Below are 21,548 nucleotides of genomic sequence, written 5' to 3' on the forward strand. Positions count from 1 at the left end.
ATGTATGTATTGTGATCGGCAGCTAGCCTACTGCAACAATACATCATCCATGATGCGCCATTTGAGGAGCACTCATCCTGCCATTTTGCAGGGTGCAGAGGATGGTAGATTTCCCCCTGTACCTAGGCCTGCTACTGACACTGTTGGGACACTGTTTAGAAAGTCCATTGGTCTGTGTCAACCTAAGCCCTACAACCTAACGTCCCAATCACAACTGCCAATCATGTTAAAAACAGCTTCACTGTGAATGTGAATATAATATAATATGTTGTCAATATAATATTTTGTGAATATACATTTTATAGGACTACATATGAGTACCCAATCTACACCCAGTGAAGTCATTATTTTTGTTTTCCTAATTGTATTTGTAAATGTATTTGTCTGAAAGTATGTTTTATCTGCTCTTTTAAAAGGCAGACAGAGGGAATTGGCTGAGGCTCTTCTAAACATGGTGGTGAAGGATCTGCAGCCCTTCACCATCGTGGAGGATGAGGGTTTCAGGGCCTTTGTGAACAAGCTTGATCCAAGTTATGTCCTCCCATCCTGGAAGGTGCTTAAAACAATGGTCAACGAAAGGTACTACAAAACCAATGAGAAGACAATGAAGGACCTACAAAAGGCCAAATTTGTTAGTCTTACAGCTGACATGTGGTCCTCCATCAATATAGACTGATATCTTGGTGTAACTTGCCATTACATAACACCAGAGGCAAAAATGGCTACTGTTGTACTGGGTCTACAGAGGTTTTTACCAAACCCACACAGCCCAGCATCTCATGGAGGCTAAAGCCTTGCTAATGGCTGAGTGGGGAATAACCTCCAAAGTTCAGTGCATGGTGACTGACAACGCATCCAACATGATCCTAAGCGCCCAGCTACTCCACCTTCGCCATGTCCCATGTTTTACTCATATGTTAAATTTGATTGTGAAAAGGCCCTTGATCAAACCCATCAATGAAATATGCCAGAAAGATAGTGGGGTTGTTCAGATCCAGCTGAAAAGCAAAGGACAAGCTTGTGGAGATGCAGGGCTTGATGGCCAGACGATCTCTGAAACTGATACAGGAGGTTGAGACGAGATGGAACAGCACATTCAACATGCTATATGCTTGTATGAGCAACGTGAGCCAGTGGGGGCTGCACTTTCCAATTTAAACAGTGATGCTGCTCCCCTGACAAGTCTTGAGTATGACATTATTCAACAATCATTGTCACTACTGCAACCATTCAAACTAGCAACAACAGAGATGTCAGAGGAACAGAGAGTGTCTGCTTCAAAGCTAGGATGTTGCAGCACAAGCTTGCACAGAAAAAAGGACATGCAACGCAGGAATCAACTGTACAATTAGGTAGGCCACAATCATATTATTGTCATTATTATAATTATGGTTTTCTCCTGTTTGGGCTCATAGGCTCACATCTGCAAGAAGGTCTGCACTCCAGATGTGGAGGGTATAAGACTTTTAGAGCCTTGGCACTGGCTACACTGCAGGACCCAAGGTTAAAAAATTTGGCATTTTGAAATCCTGCCAAAGCCCAGGACGCTGAAAAGCGCACACTGGAGTGTGCTTCGGTGATGCGTTCAAACACAACTCCTGGTGAGCAGTTTCAGTGTATGTTATGTTATGTAATCTGATTCATGTAATTTATACTTCATATATGCCGTCAGTTTAGGATTTGTTACTAATTGCGGTTTTCATTTTCATTCAGAGCCACAAATGTCAACATCAGGCCCATCATCATCATCATCATCATCATCATCAAAAACACCAGTAGAAACACAAGACAGTTTATGGGAACTTAATAATCGTATCCGTGAAACCCAGATGATACACAATGCTACAGCTGATGCCACAATGGAAGTAAAAAAACTCTGCGTTTTTGCCCAGAACTCATGATCCCCTAACTTACTGGAAAGAGAGAGCAGTAATCTTTCCTCATTTGTATGTCCTTGTATGCCCTTTTCATTTAAATGTTATGTATTATGTATGTGTACATATTATTTAAATTCCCTATTATTATCAAATGGTTGAACCTTTCAGAATGGAATATTTTATTTTGTCTGTTCAATCAGTTCTGGTGAGGGACCTCCGTGAGGAGGGTCACCTTCAGTGTCTTTCTTGATGAACTTGATGTTATTTTTCTAAAGTCAATACAAATTTGAATTGACTGCAAGCAGTGTCTCCTGCCTTTGTCCTGGTCATGTCCCACACACACAAATCACACATTGTTGATCTGCAATCAAAATATATATTTTTTTCTTTTCTTTTTTGCAATTGCAATTGGACATTTTCATTATGATATACATTTTATTTAAAGGGGTGGTAAAATGCCATTTACACAAGATGTAAAATAAATTTCTGATGTCCCCAGAAGTGTGTATGTGAAGTTTTAGCACAAAATACCCCACAGATATTTTTATATAGCATGTTAAAGTTGTCACTTTTTGAGGATTTGCACCGTTTTGTGTCTGGCCCTTTAAAAGCAAATGAGCTGTTGCAGAGGGCGGGGTTTCAAGAGCTCATGTGTGTGTTATTACCTCATGCAGACACACTAAAATGACAGAAACTGTTCTGTCTTTAATGTCAAAACGGAGTCAGACAAAGATGGAGAGACAACATCTAGAATGCAACAGGACGTCTCTGAAAGGTTAGTTGATGAATTTATGTTGCTGATGTGGCGTTAACTATCTTCAATTAGCATATTCTGTCATGGTAATCTATAAATCGCTCGTATAGGAACTGTTGTGAGATGCACACAGAGTGACTTTCGATTGCATGTGAAAAGATGGATGCTAAAGTTTGAGCTGACTCACTTCTGTGACAAAATACTATATAAATATTACAAATACAAATATTTGACTTTTTCCCTCAACTGCGTGTTCCCGGGGGCGGGGTTTATGTACATTTTAGACTTGCTGATGTCACAAAACCCGGAGGAATGTCGTGTAGTCCCTACCAGCCGTTTGTTGTAGTCCTTAAAAAAACGATTTCTTTAAAAGCAAATATCTCCCTTTGCTTTGAACTTTGAGCGTTGTAACTTTGCAGATGTTGTTTATGCTCAAACAGCAACATTACACACTAACTAAAGTTGGAAAAGTGAAATCATACTTTACCACCCCTTTAAAAAAATGCTAATCATATACATGTGATACATCTCACCTTATCACAAATGTAAAAAAAAAAAAAAAACTAATTGTATGCAGCCATATTATCTTTGCATGTACACGTTTTTTTAAAAATAATATTTCTTACTTTCTTACTTTAATGTTTAAACCTATACATTTTACATACCATTTAAACCTATATGCAAAGGGGTGCACAATATAGAGTTAGCCTTAATTAAATAACCCTTAGCACACAACTAAGACAATGCACAATTGGCTTAAGGACAACTCTGTGAACGTCCTTAAGTGGCGCAGCCAGAGCCTGGGCTAGAACCCAATCTAATATCTTTGGAGAAACCTGAAAATGGCTGTCCACCGACAGTCCTCATCCAACCTGACAGAGCTTGAGAGGATTTGAGGGGTAGAATGGCAGAAAATCCCCAAAATGCAGTCAGATGTGCAAAGCTCATACCCCAAAAGACTTGAGGCCGTAAAGGTGCTTTAAGTACTGATTTAAGGATTTTAATTATTATGTAATGTACTTATTTCAGTTTTTTAATACACTTGCAAAGTTGTCAAATATCTGTTATTTGCTTTGTCATTATGGTGTATGGAGTGTATATTTATGTGGGGGGGAAAAGTAATGTAAAGCAGTTTAACATACGGCAGCAACATAACACAATGTGAAATAAATAGGTTTAATATTTATTTATAGGAAATAAAAAGGTTTTTGAATACTTATGCAAGACACTATAAATATTATTAGGCTGCACAATGTAGCATTTTCAATCAAATTGAATTGGTTAGTGTGAGTGTTGAACAGCATCTGAAATATTAACTGTTGCAAATTGGTGGATGCTTTGATGTGTCTGGAGCAGTTGAATGTCTATATTAAATACATCCTTATTATTGATATGTCAATATTAGAAGCTGACATACAATTAGCATAACCTATATTTCTGTTAATGACTATAGGCACTTATAATAACAGACACAGGAAATGACACAGCTAAATGAAATCAGCATAATGCACATAGATGCAAGAATTTAATAAGAATGTAAATTATGGAGGCATTTGAAGGAATAAATCAGAGCAATTTAACCCAAGATTTACTATAGACTGATTGGATAGGATAAATCTATATGTAGTCATAAAACATCAATTTTAAACACCAAGTCTAATATTACATAATGTGATATTAAGTAATGACAAAAACTGTTATATATTGTATGTCAATATATTAATTGTGAAATGCAAAACAGAATATTATTTATTTAGTAATTTGCATTTTCACAGGGATCCAAGCGACTTGAGAAAAAAATCTTCATCCTGTTGGGAATAAAAGACAGGAAAGGTGTTAGCATTAATGTAACATATATTAAACAAAGATTGTGAGTCATGGCCATGACTTACAGCAGTTAGCGAGCTGTTTCCACTCTGGAGACACATCAGCCTTTGCCAGTGCACAGGAGGACACATAATTATTGAAGGCATTGCAGAAAGCCTTTTGACTTCCATCATTGAGACACATTTGGAAAAGGCAGTCAGCAGCGAATCGCCTCTTTGAGATTGTGTCATGGCACTGGGCAAATGGGCCCTTCGCATTCTCTAACAAGCCACAGTAGCTTTGTCCACTATATAGTAACTTCTTATCTTCTGAGCAAGGGGGAAAGTGCCAGCAGTTGCTATTGCTTTCAGGGACACTCCAAGACTTTGCCCATTCTGTGATGTCTGTCATGCTGTTACCACTCGGTGTGACATAATCATCATGCAGGTCATTACTGTAGGTTCCACACATTCCAACTATGTTATTATAATAGCTACTGGACAATGTCACCATGAGGGTATCCGCCCAATTAAACATGACCTCCAAGCCAAAATCTGTCTGCAGGACCCCTGTAGTGCCCGATTGCGTTACGTTGATCCCCTCAGAGTTTAAACTTACAGGAAGGTTTGAAACTGTGCCATCAATCTGGATAGGATAAAATGAGAGCAAGCAACAGACATATTAAGTAGAGAATTTCCAAAGTGTACAACAGGGGTATAGTCAACCCTGCTCCTGGAGATTTTAGCTCCAACCCTAATTGAACACATCTGAACCACCCAAGCTGAAAATTACTTGAAAATAGCAGGTGTGTTTGAGCAAGGTTGGAACTGAAGTCTGTAGGAAGGTAGCCCTCTGGGTGCAAGGTTCCCCTGATATATAATATTACCTTAGAGGGACACTGAGATGTTTTAACATTGACTTGATGGTACTGACTTACTGTCACACGATTGCGGTTGCCTTGGATGAAAGTGATGTCATGTCCTCTGACTGTAATGGTGGCTGACTTTACGTAAGAACCACGTGTGCCTTTGAGCATCTCATTCTTGTTGACGATGCTGAAAGGTGTTAGTGTTAGGTCTTTGCCTGAAGTTTTAACTAAAGTATAGGAGCAAGTACCCTGGAAGGAGAAGTGGTTTCCATCAAAGGTTTTGTAATGAGGATCTCCTTTGGCAATGCAAGAGGCCTTTGACTGTGCAACGCACAGTGCCTTATTGTCCTTTACAGTGCAGTACTCTTGTTCACGGCACTTATAGTTACTGCAAGGATCTGGAACAGAGGTGTACATCTGTATTATGGTTTCATTTAAACCTAATTGGGAAATTCTTTACAATGTTCATTATAGATATTAGGGATGTGCATCTCCATAACTGAGGCCGGTGCGAAACGAGAAATCAATCTAGTCGAACTGGACGCACGAATGAGGCGAAATCGCGTCCATCGCCCCACGCTAAATGCGTCTATCGCGCCGCAGGACCTCCAGACGCGCGTCAACGCGTCTTTACATTGACTTAACATGGAAATCACTCGCTCCAGACGCTCTATCCGCGTTCAGTGTGAACGCAGCAGTTACATAATAAAATATTGTTCACAAATGATTGGCCATGCACTTTCTAAATAGCAGATATGTTAGAAATGATGTATCGCGATACAAATGCCAACTTGTATCCAATGCACACTTATTTAAATCAATGCATCGCATCGTTAGCTTTCATGCCAATCTTACCATCCCTAATAGATAAACTTACCTTTCTTGTAGCACCCAGTTACACCTTCTTTTTTGTCACAGATCTGATCTTCATCACATTTCAATGGTTCACAGGAGAACATTCCAGTTTTGCAGAGGCATTTCTCTTTACACTGTCCTTGAATGACTGTCTCACCTGACTGCAGAAAAAATAAGAGACAACAAGTGTCATTTTTTTCCTGTGACTAGTGTGATGTTTGACTACTGCAAGAAAGAATCTGGAATGGTTTCTCACCTTGTAAAACTTTCCATCTACATTACAACCACAGTCCTGCAAAGTCTTACATTCACCTCCATCAAACAAGAAGCCATCATCACACTGACATCCTTCCTGACATGGTGGACAATCCTGTGAGTTAGTCAGGCTGGCGCAGGTGGAAGAACAAGTGTCAGCACAAAGCTCATAGTGACTGTTTGCCGAACACTTGAGTGCTGGAAGAATTCAAGATTGTTTTTAGAGACTGGCCCAGTAATCAGTTTTTAGAGATAATATTTAATTTTACACTATCTTCTTCAACTAAAGGTTACGTAAAAAGAAGGCCAGCAAGAGGCCAAGCAAGAAGAGGGTAATTTGAGGAACATGCAGACACTTACGACAGAAGGTGTTATTCCTCCAGTTGTTGATTGATGTCCCAATCTCTTGACAGCTGGCAACATACCTTTGTATGTGGCGACAGTGAACTGTCTTGTCTTTTGGTTGTGCTGCCACATCTTTAACACATTCATCGTAGAACTTCTGAGGTGGAATGTTTTCGTAACAACCAGAAAATGGTCCCTTTTCTATGATTAGCATACTGCAAGCTGTTTCTGCCTCTGTCTGTTTGTCTTTGTCCGGATTTAAACATTTGGGGCCACAAATGGTTTGGCACATTATTTTATCTGATGGGGAAACCCAGGCCTCAGCAAAGTACTCCACGGAAGATGTCTGAATACCATCTGGCAGGAGAAAATCATCTGCACCGTTTCCATTGTAGTTACCACAGAGACCTCTGACTGCATTTTTAAAAGTGGATGGGATCTCGATTTTGGCCATGGAGACTGTATCATATGTCAGTTTCAATCCAAAATCTGTTTCCACAACAATGTTAACACCGCTCTGATAGACTTGTACCAGTCCATCATTCACAGTCACGGGGAGATTGGTTTTCACGTTGTCTACCTGTAAAGAAAATACCAACATAAAACTTAAACATTTTAGACAACAGTATTTGATCACTTAAAACTATTGTAAGTGTATAAGTAACCAGTACATTACCTGAACCTCCCAGATGTGGCCGGGCAGCAAAGTAATCGTGGATTGTTTTATTTGTATTTCCACACTTCGAGTAAAGACTATCTCAGAGGAGGACTGCTGTTTCACTAATACCCTGAAAGAGTTCATGTCCTCATCCTTGTTCTGAGCTGTCTCTGCCAATCTATACTCACAGTCTCCTTCAACAGTGAAGGACTTCCCATCGAATGTCTGATAAAGCCCAAAGCCTGACACTGAGCAAATGGCTTTGCTCTCTGGGAAACAGCCCAGAACTCCATTCAGAACCTGGCACTTCTCGTTTGGTTTGCAGGTGAATCCATCATTACACTGAACTCTTCCATTCTCTTTGCAGACACATCTCTGCTGGCACTTGTCCTGAGGGAAGAATTCCTGACCCAGCTGATAGTACTGGCCCTTCTCACTACAGCCACACTGCTGTGCAGCCACACACTCACCATCGCTCAGGACAAAGCCTTTGTCACATATGCAACCTTCAACACAGGGAGTTCCCATACAGCTCTTGGGCTCAGTGAGGCCACGGCACGTCTGTGGGCATCCTGTCGCACAAACCTCATAGTGGCTGTGTGCCTTACAGTTTGTAGCTGTGGACAGATCATATTAAGAACTAATGTCAAACTTGAGTAATGAGTTATAATTATATTTTAAATAAAGCAATACTAACGGCAAAGACTGTAGGTTCTCCAGGATTCCACTTGGCCAAGTGCATCTTGGCAAGCAGCTGTGTATGCAGTAAGAGCACTACAGAGTGCTGATGAATGACCACCGTACATACACATATCATACACACAATCCTCATAAAACTGATTTGGATTCAGTTTATTATGGCAGCCTTTGAATGGTCCCTGTTTGTCAGTGATCTTGCTGCAAGGCTTTGTAAAAGTGACTTGGTTTCTCTCTGTGGCGTCACATTTAGGACATGCTTTGCCCTGACATCCATCTGAGCATCCAGGGTCATCCTTGACTTTCCAGCTAGTTCCAAAAATGGTTGGGGTTGCAGCAAGAGTTTTGTCAGGAGTCAGCAAATCATCATTGACATTGTCATTCCAGTTGCCGCAAAGTCCCCCCACTTGACTGTAGTAAGTGCTGGGGAGAGTCAGTGCTACGTGGCTATCCCAGTTGAATTTCAATGTCAGATCAAAGTCAGTTTTTATCACGCCAAAGTACCCACTGTAGAATATTGAAAGTCGACCATCTTCTAGTTCAAATGGCAATTTCACATACAGATTGTTGACCTTTAAGACAAATTCATCCAAATAAATTAATATTCAAAACCATGTGTATTTTTTTGTAGGTGAGTGTACAGTAACATTCGACTTGCTATGCATGCCGTTTTTCGTATTACAGGTAGAAGAGTCTTTTTTGATGAACTGACCTTCACTTTGCGTGGGCCTTCCTTACTTAAGACAATTGTGTATCCATACACTGTTATGGATACAGTCTTAGTGTAAGCAACTGCCAAGTTTCTTCCTCTGTTCTCATTCTTGACCAGCACCTCAAACGGTATCAATGATGGGTCAGCTGTATTGAGAAGCTTGGACAAATAATAGGTACAAGTTCCTTGGAAATCAAAGGCTTTACCATCAAATGTGCGGTAGTGTGGGTCCCCTGCACCCTGGCAGGTACTATAAGACATTGGGTAACAATCTTTCACACCATTCTGTGTGTCACACACTAGGGGTTTCTTACACTTTGATGGTGTGCATTCAACATTTCCAGTTTGAGGGTTGCACACACATTTCTCTGTGCATTGTTTCTCACTCCAAAATGTCTGCTCTGCTAGATAAACTTGGCCTTTGTAAGTGCAGCCACACTTTTTTACAGATATGCATCCATCTCCACTGCGGACAAAACCTGCATTGCACTGGCAGCCGTCCACACATGGCAGTGTGCACTTGTTTGGGGCACCTCGATCAGCACAAGTGGGAGCACAGGCAGTGCCGCAGGCATCATAATGCATGTTGACTGGACAGTAAGTTGCTTGAAGGATTAAACAGAGAAAAGAAAGAAAATATAAATGCCTGGTATATAAACATATTTTGTATGGTACACTTGTTATAAATACAAATACCTTTGTTGTAGCACCCAATGGCACCATATTTTTTGCCACATATCTGATCTGCATCACATTTCATTGGTTCACAGGAGAACACTCCGGCTTTGCAGAGGCATTTCTCTTTACACTGTCCTTGAATGACTGTCTCACCTGACTGCAGAAAAAAATAAGAGACGACAAGTGTCAGTTTTTTTCTGTGACTAGTGTGATGTTTGACTACTGCAAGAAAGAAACTGGAATGGTTTCTCACCTTGTAAAACTTTCCATCTACATCACAACCACAGTCCTGCAAAGTCTTACATTCACCTCCATCAAACAAGAAGCCATCATCACATTGACATCCTTCCTGACATGGTGGACAATCCTGTGAGTTAGTCAGGCTGGCGCAGGTTGAAGAACAAGTGTCAGCACAAAGCTCATAGTGACTGTTTGCCGAACACTTGAGTGCTGGAAGAATACAAGATTGTTTTTAGAGACTGGCTCAGAAATCAGTTTTTAGAGAGAATATTTAATTTTACATAGTATCTTCCTCGACGAAAGGCCACGTAAAAAGAAAGCCAGCAAGAGGATAAGCAAGAAGAGGGTCATTTGAGGAACATGCAGACACTTACGACAGAAGGTGTTATTCCTCCAGTTGCTGATTGATGTCCCAATCTCTTGACAGCTGGCAACATACCTTTGTATGTGGCGACAGTGAACTGTCTTGTCTTTTGGTTGTGCTGCCACATCTTTAACACATTCATCGAACAATTTCTGAGGGGGAATTTTTTCGAAACATCCAGAAAATGGTCCCTTCTCTGTGATTAGCATACTGCAAGCTGTTTCTGCCTCTGTCTGTTTGTCTTTGTCCGGATTTAAACATTTGGGGCCACAAATTGTTTGGCACATCATTTTGTCTGATGGTGAAACCCAGGCCTCAGCAAAATCTACCACGGAAGATGTCTGAATACCATCTGGCAGGAGAAAATCATCTGCGCTGTTTCCATTGTAGTTACCACAGAGACCTTTGACTACGTTTTTAAAAGTGGATGGGATCTCGATTTTGGCCATGGAGACTGTATCATATGTCAGTTTCATTCCAAAATATGTTTCCACAACTATGTTGACACCGCTCTGATAGACTTGTACCAGTCCATCATTCACAGTCACGGGGAGATTGGTTTTCACGTTGTCTACCTGTAAAGAAAATACCAACATAAAACTTCAACATTTTAGACAACAGTATTTGATCACTTAAATCTATTGTTAGAGTTTCAGTAACCAGTACATTACCTGAACCTCCCAGATGTGGCCGGGCAGCAAAGTAATTGTGGATTGTTTTATTTGTATTTCCACTCTTCGAGTAAAGATTACCTCAGAGGAGGACTGCTGTTTGACTAATACACTAAAAGAGTTCATGTCCTTCTCCTTGTTCTGAGCTGTCTCTGCCAATCTATACTCACAGTCTCCTTCAACAGTGAAGGACTTCCCATCGAATGTCTGATAAAGCCCAAAGCCTGACACTGAGCAAATGGCTTTGCTCTCTGGGAAACAGCCCAGAACTCCATTCAGAACCTGGCACTTCTCGTTTGGTTTGCAGGTGAATCCATCATTACACTGAACTCTTCCATTCTCTTTGCAGACACATCTCTGCTGGCACTTGTCCTGAGGGAAGAATTCCTGACCCAGCTGATAGTACCGGCCCTTCTCACTACAGCCACACTGCTGTGCAGCCACACACTCACCATCGCTCAGGACAAAGCCTTTGTCACATGTGCAACCTTCAACACAGGGAGTTCCCATACAGCTCTTGGGCTCAGTGAGGCCACGGCACGTCTGTGGGCATCCTGTCGCACAAACCTCATAGTGGCTGTGTGCCTTACAGTTTGTAGCTGTGGACAGATCATATTAAGAACTAATGTCAAACTTGAGTAATGAGTTATAATTATATTTTAAATAAAGCAATACTAACGGCAAAGACTGTAGGTTCTCCAGGATTCCACTTGGCCAAGTGCATCTTGGCAAGCAGCTGTGTATGCAGTAAGAGCACTACAGAGTGCTGATGAATGACCACCGTACATACACATATCATACACACAATCCTCATAAAACTGATTTGGATTCAGTTTATTATGGCAGCCTTTGAATGGTCCCTGTTTGTCAGTGATCTTGCTGCAAGGCTTTGTAAAAGTTATTTGGTTTCTCTCTGTGGCGTCACATTTAGGACATGCTTTGCCCTGACATCCATCTGAGCATCCAGGGTCATCCTTGACTTTCCAGCTGGTTCCAAAAATGGTTGGGTTTGAAGCAAGGGTGTTGTTAGGAGTAACCAAATCATCATTGACATTGTCATTCCAGTTGCCGCAAAGCCCCCCCACTTGACTGTAGTAAGTGCTGGGGAGAGTCAGTGCTACGTGGCTATCCCAGTTGAATTTCAATGTCAGATCAAAGTCAGTTTTTATCACGCCAAAGTACCCACTGTAGAATATTGAAAGTCGACCATCTTCCAGTTCAAATGGCAAATTCACATAAAGATTGTTGACCTTTAAGACAAATTCATCCAAATAAATTAATATTCAAAACCATGTGTATTTTTTTTGTAGGTGAGTGAGTGTACAGTAACATTCGACTTGATATGCATGCAGTTTTTCGTATTACAGGTAGAAGAGTCTTTTTGATGAACTGACCTTCACTTTGCGTGGGCTTTCCTTACTTAAGACAATTGTGTATCCATACACTGTTATGGATACAGTCTTAGTGTAAGCAACTGCCAAGTTTCTTCCTCTGTTCTCATTCTTGACCAGCACCTCAAACGGTATCAATGATGGGTCAGCTGTATTGAGTAGCTTGGACAAATAATAGGTACAGGTTCCTTGGAAATCAAAGGCTTTACCATCAAATGTGCGGTAGTGTGGGTCCCCTGCACCCTGGCAGGTACCATAGGACAATGGGTAACAATCTTTTACTCCATTCCGTGTGCCACACACTAGGGGATTCTTACACTTTGTTGGTGTGCATTCAACATTTCCAGTTTGAGGGTTGCACACACATTTCTCTGTGCATTGTTTCTCACCCCAAAATGTCTGCTCAGCTAGATAATATCGGCCTTTGTAAGTGCAGCCACACTTTTTCACAGGTATGCATTCATCTCCACTGCGGACAAAACCTGCATTGCACTGGCAGCCGTCCACACATGGCAGTGTACACTCATCTGGACCATCTCGATCAGCACAAGAGGGAGCACAGGCAGTGCCGCAGGCATCATAATGCATGTTGACTGGACAGTAAGTTGCTTGAAGGATTAAACAGAGAAAAGAGAGAACATGTAAATACTGTACCTGGTAAATAAACATATATTTTGCTTTCATGGTGCACTTCTTTTAAACATAAATACCTTTGCTGTAGCACCCAATAGCGCCATCTTTTTTGCCACAGATCTGATCTTCATTACATTCCAAGGGTTCACATGAGAACTCTCCAGCTTTGCAGAAGCATTTCTCTTCACACTCTCCCCGAATGACTGTCTCACCAGACTGCAAAATATATTAAAGAAATATGATATGATATTTTGGTGGGAAAGATAAAAAAGTCACTGTTTTTTTTTCCGTGGTTGGTGTCACATTTGAGTACTATTAGCAATAAATAAATAAGTAAAAATTAAATAAAAAGAACAGACCAGATAGATTCTCACCTTGTAAAACTTTCCATTTATATTACAACCACAATCATCTAAAGTCGTACATTCACCTCCATCAAACAAGAAGCCATCATCACACTGACATCCTTCCTGACACATTGGGCATTTCTGTGACTTTGTCAGGCTTGCACAGGTCGAGGAACAGGTGTCAGCGCAGAGTTCATAGTGACTGTTTTTGAAACATGTGAGTGCTGGAAGAAACCAGTGAAATTTTAAAGAAAAACTTAGGGTTTGGTGCATTAAGGGGCATTACGTAGATAGGCTAGAGGAGAGTTATTTTTCAAACTAAAATATGCAGCCACTTACGACAGAAGGTTTTATTCCTCCAGCTGTTGATTGACGTCCCAATCTCTTGACAGCTGGCAACATACCTTTGTATGTGGCGACAGTGAACTGTCTTGTCTTTTGGTTGTGCTGCCATATCTTTAACGCATTCATCAAAGAATTTCTGTGGTGGAATTTTTTCGTAACAACCAGAAAATGGTCCCTTCGCTGTGATTAGCATACTGCAAGCTGTTTCTGCCTCTGTCTGTTTGTCTTTGTCCGGATTCAAACATTTTGGGCCACAAATTGTTTGGCACATTAGTTTGTCTGATGACGAAACCCAGGACTCAGCAAAATCTACCACGGAAGATGTCTGAATACCGCCTGACAGGAGAAAATCATCTGCGCTGTTTCCATTGTAGTTACCACAGAGACCTTTGACTACATTTTTAAAAGTGGAAGGGATCTCGATTTTGGCCATGGAGACTGTATCATATGTCAGTTTCAATCCAAAATCTGTTTCCACAACAATGTTAACACCGTTCTGATAGACTTGTACCAGTCCTTCCTCCACAGTCACGGGGAGATTGGTTTTCACGTTGTCTACCTGTAAAGAAAATACCAACATAAAACTTAAACATTTTAGACAACAGTATTTGATCACTTAAAACTATTGTTAGAGTTTCAGTAACCAGTACATTACCTGAACCTCCCAGATGTGGCCGGGCAGCAAAGTAATCGTGGATTGTTCTATTTGTATTTCCACACTTCGTGTAAAGACTATCTCAGAGGAGGACTGCTGTTTCACTAATACACTGAAAGAGTTCATGTCCTCATCCTTGTTCTGAGCTGTCTCTGCCAATCTATACTCACAGTCTCCTTCAACAGTGAAGGACTTCCCATCGAATGTCTGATAAAGCCCAAAGCCTGACACTGAGCAAATGGCTTTGCTCTCTGGGAAACAGCCCAGAACTCCATTCAGAACCTGGCACTTCTCGTTTGGTTTGCAGGTGAATCCATCATTACACTGAACTCTTCCATTCTCTTTGCAGACACATCTCTGCTGGCACTTGTCCTGAAGGAAGAATTCCTGACCCAGTTGATAGTAATGGCCCTCGTAAGAACAGCCACACTGTTCTATAGGCACACATTCACCATCGCTCAGGACAAAGCCCTCGTCACAAATACAGCCTTCAATGCAGGGAGTCCCCGCACAGCCCTTGGGCTCAGTGAGGCCTTGGCATGTCTGGGAACATCCTGTTGCACAAACTTCATAGTGGCTGTTGTCCATACATGATGCAGCTGTGGACAAATGATATTAAGGACAAATGATATTAAGGACAATTTTCTAAATATTTACAATAGTAACATGTATTTAAAAATCTTAAAGAGAAGTAAATGTGGTTGGAATTAACACTAACGGCAGAAACGGTCAGTTCTCCAGGATTCCACTTGGCCAAGTGCATCTTGGCAAGCAGCTGTGTATGCAGTAAGAGCACTACAGAGTGCTGACGAATGACCACCGTACATACACATATCATACACACAATCCTCATAAAACTGATTTGGATTCACTTTATTATGACAGCTTTTGAATGGTCCCTGTTTGTCAGTGATCTTGCTGCAAGGCTTTGTAAAAGTGACTTTGTTTCTCTCCATGGCATCACATTTAGGACATGCTTTGCCCTGACATCCATCTGAGCATCCAGGGTCATCCTTGACTTTCCAGCTGGTTCCAAAAATGGTTGGGGTTGCAGCAAGAGTTTTGTCAGGAGTCAGCAAATCATCGTTGACATTGTCATTCCAGTTGCCGCAAAGCCCCCCCACTTGACTGTAGTAAGTGCTGGGGAGAGTCAGTGCTACGTGGCTATCCCAGTTGAATTTCAATGTCAGATCAAAGTCAGTTTTTATCACACCAAAGTACCCACTACGGAATATGGAGAATCGACCATCTTCTTGTTCAAATGGCAAGTTCACATACAGATTGTTGACCTTTAGGACACAGTAACCAACCAATTAACAAAAGTTTTTGTTAAAAGTATTGTTTTTTGTAGGTTAGCTTACAATGACATTTGTTCATGCCTTTATGCAGTTATTCATATTATTTGTGTAAGAGTTTTAAATGTACTGACCTTCACTTTGCCTGGGTCATCTTTACTCAAGACAATTGTGTATCCATAGACTGTTATGGATACAGTCTTAGTGTAAGCAACTGCCAAGTTTCTTCCTCTGTTCTCATTCTTGACCAGCACCTCAAAAGGTATCAATGATGGGTCAGCTGTATTGAGTAGCTTGGACAAATAATAGGTACAGGTTCCTTGAAAGTCAAACGGTTTACCATCAAATGTGCGGTAGTGTGGATCCCCTGCACCCTGGCAGGTACTATAGGACATTGGGTAACAATCTCTCACTCCATTCCGTGTGTCACACACTTGGGACTTCTTACATTTTGTCATTGTACAATCTACCTTTCCAGTTTGAGGGTTGCACACACATTTCTCTGTGCATTTATTGTCACTCCAAAATGTCTGCTCAGCTAGATAATATCGGCCTTTGTAAGTGCAGCCACACTTTTTCACAGGTATGCATTCATCTCCACTGCGGACAAAACCTGCATTGCACTGGCAGCCTTCCACACATGGCAGTGTGCACTTGTCTGGGGCATCTCGATCAGCACAAGAAGGGGCACAGGCAGTGCCGCATGCATCATAATGCATGTTGACTGGACAGTCCAGAGCTTGGAACAGAAGAGGAAAACAAAAATATAAATATTCTGATTATGTGTCACATTAATTGTCCAAAATCCCATTATTGAACAAACAGCACCAATGTTCCATTCACATTCTTTAATCTAAATATTGAATAGATTTAAATCTCACATATATACATATGCACTTACGGCAGTTGGAAAGTGTCCTCCACTTTCCAGTGATTTTGATTCCAGCTGACATGCAAGCATCAACGTAGCTTTGAATGTTGTTGCAGAGGAAGTTTCTGATACCGTTGTTAATACAGACATCATAGACACAATTATCTACATACATGTGGGGATCCACAGTGTTGTGGCAATTAGCAAATGGCCCATCAGTTTTACCAATGACACCACAGTTTGTGTCTTTTTTGTACTCCTCTTGAAGATTTAAAGAGCAACTTGGGCATTGTCCATTACAGTCATCATTACAAAACATATCATTATCTGGAACTTTCCAGGTCTTGGCAAACTCAATGACATTGGAGAGCACCTTGCCTTTGGGATCAATATATTCATCTCTTCGGTCACCATTATAGTTTCCACAAAGACCACCAACATTCTGGTAATAGCTGCTTGGAGCTGTGATATACAACATCATATTCCAGTCATATTTAACCTCTAAGCCAAAATCAGTTGATATAATAACATTCAATCCCCTCTGATCCACTTTTATTTTGCCACCATCTATAGTCAAGGGCAGGTAAGTATTTTCACCATCAAACTAGAATGAAAAACAAGAACACAAACACCAAAGAAAGAGATTTACATATTGTTCAGTGTGGTTTAAAATGCATCAAAAAACATTATAAAGTGCTTTTTACTTTTACCTCTACTATTCCTCTTTGGCTGCCAGCCACCACGGTGTGATTGTACACAAGGACAGAAACCGTCCTTACATATGCCACCCTTTTACTTCCCCGGTGATTATTCTTTGCCAAGATAGTAAATGGTGCGAGGCCTTTTTGAGGCTTTGTATTGTTTGCCATGACGTAGGTGCAAGTTCCCTGAAAGTCAAATAATTTTCCATCAAATGTTTTGTAATGAGGATCGCCAACTGCCTGACATGTGGCAGTGGAAGTGGGAACGCAGACACCCTTTCTGCACTCTTCCTGCTGACGGCACTTAACGGTCTCACAGGGGTCTGATGGAGGCGGTATTGGCGTAAAAACTTAGGGAACACAAGTAATTTCGATCAGTTATAAAACATATGTCATTTCTGACTGATTGTACGAACAAGGAAAACATTGTTCAGACATGATTTCTTACCTGTGTTACACACTCCTGTTGTGGCATATCCATGCCTTGGTTTTCCACCAAAAACATAAGCAGCCATCAGCGAATCACCTGATATGGTGATGGGACCTTTCTGTGAACCAATTGACTTGGTAGCCCATACAAATTTGTCATTAGCAGGGAACGTTTTCCATTTCAGTGAACCGCTGATAGTGGAGGCTGATGCTGCTTCAGCAACAACAACAACAGTGTTATCAAAGCCATCTTGAGAGTAAATGGTCCATGATTTTGACATCTCAGAGGTTGGTATGACATTGGTTAGAAACTCGTCATTTGGAAAATTGCTACTGAAATACATTACCATGATGTTTTTGCTACTTTGGATGAGCATAGCATTTCTGCTCACATCAACAGCTAAAACATCTCCAGAATTGAGCTTTCTTTTTTGGGGATACTTATGCCTCTTGAAAATGGACACAATAGTGTTGTCCTCTGGGGCAACCACATAGGCTGTGTCTTGGCTGAAGGACTGATGCATTGCAGGGACCAGGTATTCGTTGGAGAGAGACTCAATTGGTACCAGCTGCTCATAGACATGCTCACAGGTGCCTATGATCATGGAGCACTCGTGTCCGGCCAGGACAGCTACTGGAGACGTGGATTTGATTTTCGTTCCAGACAAATTGTCCAGACTGCGAAGTTGATAAACTTCGTAGGGAGCCAAAGTGATAGTTTTGGTCTTTGTGGCTTTCCAAAAAAATCCTGAAATGGAGACAATCTCAATTGTGTTCATATAATTGCCATTGATTATGGCTACCAGCTTTTTATATGGACTTGGACCCGTGTTTGGAGTAAAAACTACATAACTCTTGCCAAGTTGATTTATCGGGAAGATCACACTGCTGTCTCCGGTGTATTCCTTTAAGTTGGATGATACAACCGAGATATGAGCAGTAGAAGAGATGGAAACAGTTTTGCGGAAGACTCCGTCACCTTCCATCTCAGTGTTTGCTGGCAGGACAATCCGTTTGGTCTCACCTCGTCCTATGTTCACATTTTCACTGTAACTCAGTCCCTTTATCTCAACTTTCACAGTGGCTGGGGAATCCTGTGCTGTTATGGAGAGAGTCGGACTGGCTTTTCCATATTGGTAATTTGTCATAAAAGCAGTGATGAATTCACGCCCTATTGGACATCCGCTGACTGCTGTAGTAAAACAGAAACACAATATTGTCAATGCCATTTTCTTTAAACGTATTTATATAGTGATATATATTTAGTAAAGCAAACATTATTATTAGTATATAAAAGCATTATCAAAGTACTAGGAGAAAAAGTTAGTTGCCATTAAATCTCTATTATGGGTTCGAAACCATATTATAATACAATATAATTTATCTTACCAGTGACTGTTAAAACTGCCACGCAGAAAAGAAAAGACCGTGTCTCCATGACTGTAACAGAGTAACAATACATTTACCACTCCTGATGATTTTAGTTTAAAATCTAGTTTTAAAATGATGAACGTAATTCAAGAGAATAGCCTACTTACCTGAAGGCCAGGTCTCTTGTGAACAAAATCTTGTTTTAAAAGGGAGGGCTTATATAGTATTGCTGGTAACGTAAAAAAAAAATCATTTCCGGAAACAGGATCTAATTTTTAAGGTACATAAAAAGGTGTGTAAATTGAAGCTAATAAACAGAATACTGTAAACAATGTTATGCATCACTGCTATAACAAACATGGAACTGTCAACAGAATTTTTTTTATTAAACATAATATTTGTGAGTTTGTAAACCAAATATACTTAAAGGAGGGAAAGATTCAGACGGTTTGAAGTGTGTGTATTTGGATTTAAATGAACACACCACTGTGTACATTTCCTTCAAATAAACCAAATATGTCACTAAATACATTGAACATTCACAAAGCCTATGAGCGTCCTTTAGCAGCGGTGGCTTCAGCTAAACATTTCCTGCTAGTCGTGCTTGAGTGTTCACAGTTTATTCATTAATTCTGGGTGATTATGCTGTGTATAAATGCAATGTTTATTCATGTATATATATTTATCCGATATGCAATGTGGGTTTAGCATTTAATTTCTACAATCTTTGTCAGTGACTCTGTGTACTATGACACATTGTTCACACAGAAACAAGGCAGATGACTTAAGGTAAAATATGTTTGTCAAGCTTCCCTGTTGAAGTGAAATGTATACACAATTTGACAGTACAAACAGAAACTGATGGGTTTTAATTTCTTTGTTTGCCTGACATGTTTGCCTAGATAGTGTGCAGTGAAACTAGCTAATCCTCCACTTGAAGAGATCAGACTTCTCAGAACTACTGCTATTATTTCCCTAATCTAACTCAAACCCTTCAGAAAAGTCAATGTCACTTGAAGACTCTGAAGAATAATATCAGAAGATATGTGCTTGCACTTTTATTTACGTCTGGGCCAAAAAAAAGTGGGCCAAAATATTATTTTGGGTGAAAATCAACTTGGCAGCTTTGTTGCCTCTAGAGTGCCTTGAATTTGCCCTATACACTTGAACTAAATACACTTTGACCCTAAAGAACCGAGTGCTCTAACACTTGTTGCTTTAAATTGTTTTTGTCTCTTAACTTTAATGTGATGTTTTCACATTTATCTGAAAATATGTCAATTACAAATAGTGCTGTTGTTAAAACATTACCCACTATCAAGCACTTTCATTTATTTATTTATCGGATTTACTTGTTATCCAATATACGTTTTCATCAGCAACCCCATTTTATTTGAAACATTTAAATTCAAACTGGTATAAATAGATACAATATTTATATAACACTAAACGAAATGGGAAAGTAATTAGAGATTAAAAATACTTCAAACACAGACCACTAACTAAACAGCCAGTGTGTGTTTGTCAATTAAATGTCAGTTAAAACCCTACGCTGTCCCATTTTTTGTAATATTTGCAATTCCATTGAACCACCCACACACACACACACACACACACACACACACACACACACACACACACACACACACACACACACGTAGGGTACGTCTGGTTCGCTATCTTTGGGGACTCTCCATAGACATGTTTAACTTGTGTGGATTTTAAATATTCCCATGAAAAAGAAATACACTTCAGTTGTGCTTTTAAACGATGTACTTATATTTGAATTGTACTTTACGTGTATTTTAATTGTGTTATTTTGGAACTTTAAGTATATTAAGTGCATTTTAAGATATGCTTAAGATCAATTTTAAGCTATTTGCAATATATTTTAATATTTTAATTGTGTTAAAATCGAACAAGTTCAAGTACACTTAGTGCAATTTAATTGTATTTCTTTAGAATTAATAAAAAATATACTTTCATACGTCTTGAACTAGTTAGAATATATTTGAAGCTTCCGTTTAATGTGCTTCAAGAACATTTCAATAGCGTTTCAGCTCATTAAAAAATGTATTAGCACTACTAGTTTATTATAAAGCTGTTGTTTCAGTATTCAAAATGATATATTAAAAAGTTCAGAAATCAATAAATATAAATACACACATACAATTTGAAATCTAGAAAACTTTTATATACTATATCTTGTGTACATTACAAAATAAATTCCTAGAGTACATTAAAAAAGTACAGCAGCATATACAATCTCTTGACCAAAATACATTACATATAACAAAATACAGATCAGTGAAATGCTATGACAGAGCTACTTTTGTTGTACATTTCAGTTATGCCTGTATTACTGAAAACTACACTATGAATATTACATTATTGAATAAATAAGCATCATAATGCAATTTTCTGAAAAAAGACAAAACACTTACAGTGAGCAGAGTTCAATCATAAATTTCAACTGATTCACTGATATTGTTATTTGAAGCAGTAAAGCAATGTGTGAATTAAAGGGCTGTATATGTTTATAATTGTGGTTTATTTTAACCTAGGGTATTTCCCATTAATGTGTCTATTGTGTTCATGCTAACATGCACTCTTCACCTCAATTTCACATTCAATTTAAGAGAATTAGAAGTTGTGCAAAATGGTGTATTCTAGGAGAACTAAGTGACCTGCAGCTTTACCAAAAAACTAAAATAATTATAAAAACAAACAG

General features: G+C 39.8%; 1 protein-coding gene across 1 annotated transcript; it reads right to left on the reverse strand.

Annotated features, from left to right (window-relative positions):
• Positions 1 to 4,128: 4,128 nt before the first annotated feature.
• LOC306995255 (IgGFc-binding protein) lies at positions 4,129 to 19,003 on the reverse strand. The gene is made up of 26 exons (XM_079606698.1): positions 18,985 to 19,003; positions 18,836 to 18,886; positions 17,466 to 18,638; positions 17,027 to 17,367; positions 16,347 to 16,920; positions 15,580 to 16,184; positions 14,869 to 15,439; positions 14,151 to 14,749; positions 13,490 to 14,054; positions 13,178 to 13,374; positions 12,881 to 13,019; positions 12,174 to 12,778; positions 11,459 to 12,029; positions 10,780 to 11,378; positions 10,119 to 10,683; positions 9,758 to 9,954; positions 9,523 to 9,661; positions 8,827 to 9,431; positions 8,116 to 8,686; positions 7,437 to 8,035; positions 6,776 to 7,340; positions 6,417 to 6,613; positions 6,183 to 6,321; positions 5,375 to 5,703; positions 4,524 to 5,082; positions 4,129 to 4,439 (listed from the first exon to the last, which is right to left on the reverse strand). Coding segments are annotated over exons 2-26 (11,055 nt in total). The 5' UTR covers positions 18,885 to 18,886; positions 18,985 to 19,003; the 3' UTR covers positions 4,129 to 4,437.
• Between the last annotated feature and the right edge of the window lie 2,545 nt (positions 19,004 to 21,548).

Source organism: Phoxinus phoxinus (assembly GCF_949152265.1).
Source record: "Phoxinus phoxinus genome assembly, chromosome: 3".
NCBI lineage: Eukaryota > Metazoa > Chordata > Actinopteri > Cypriniformes > Leuciscidae > Phoxinus > Phoxinus phoxinus.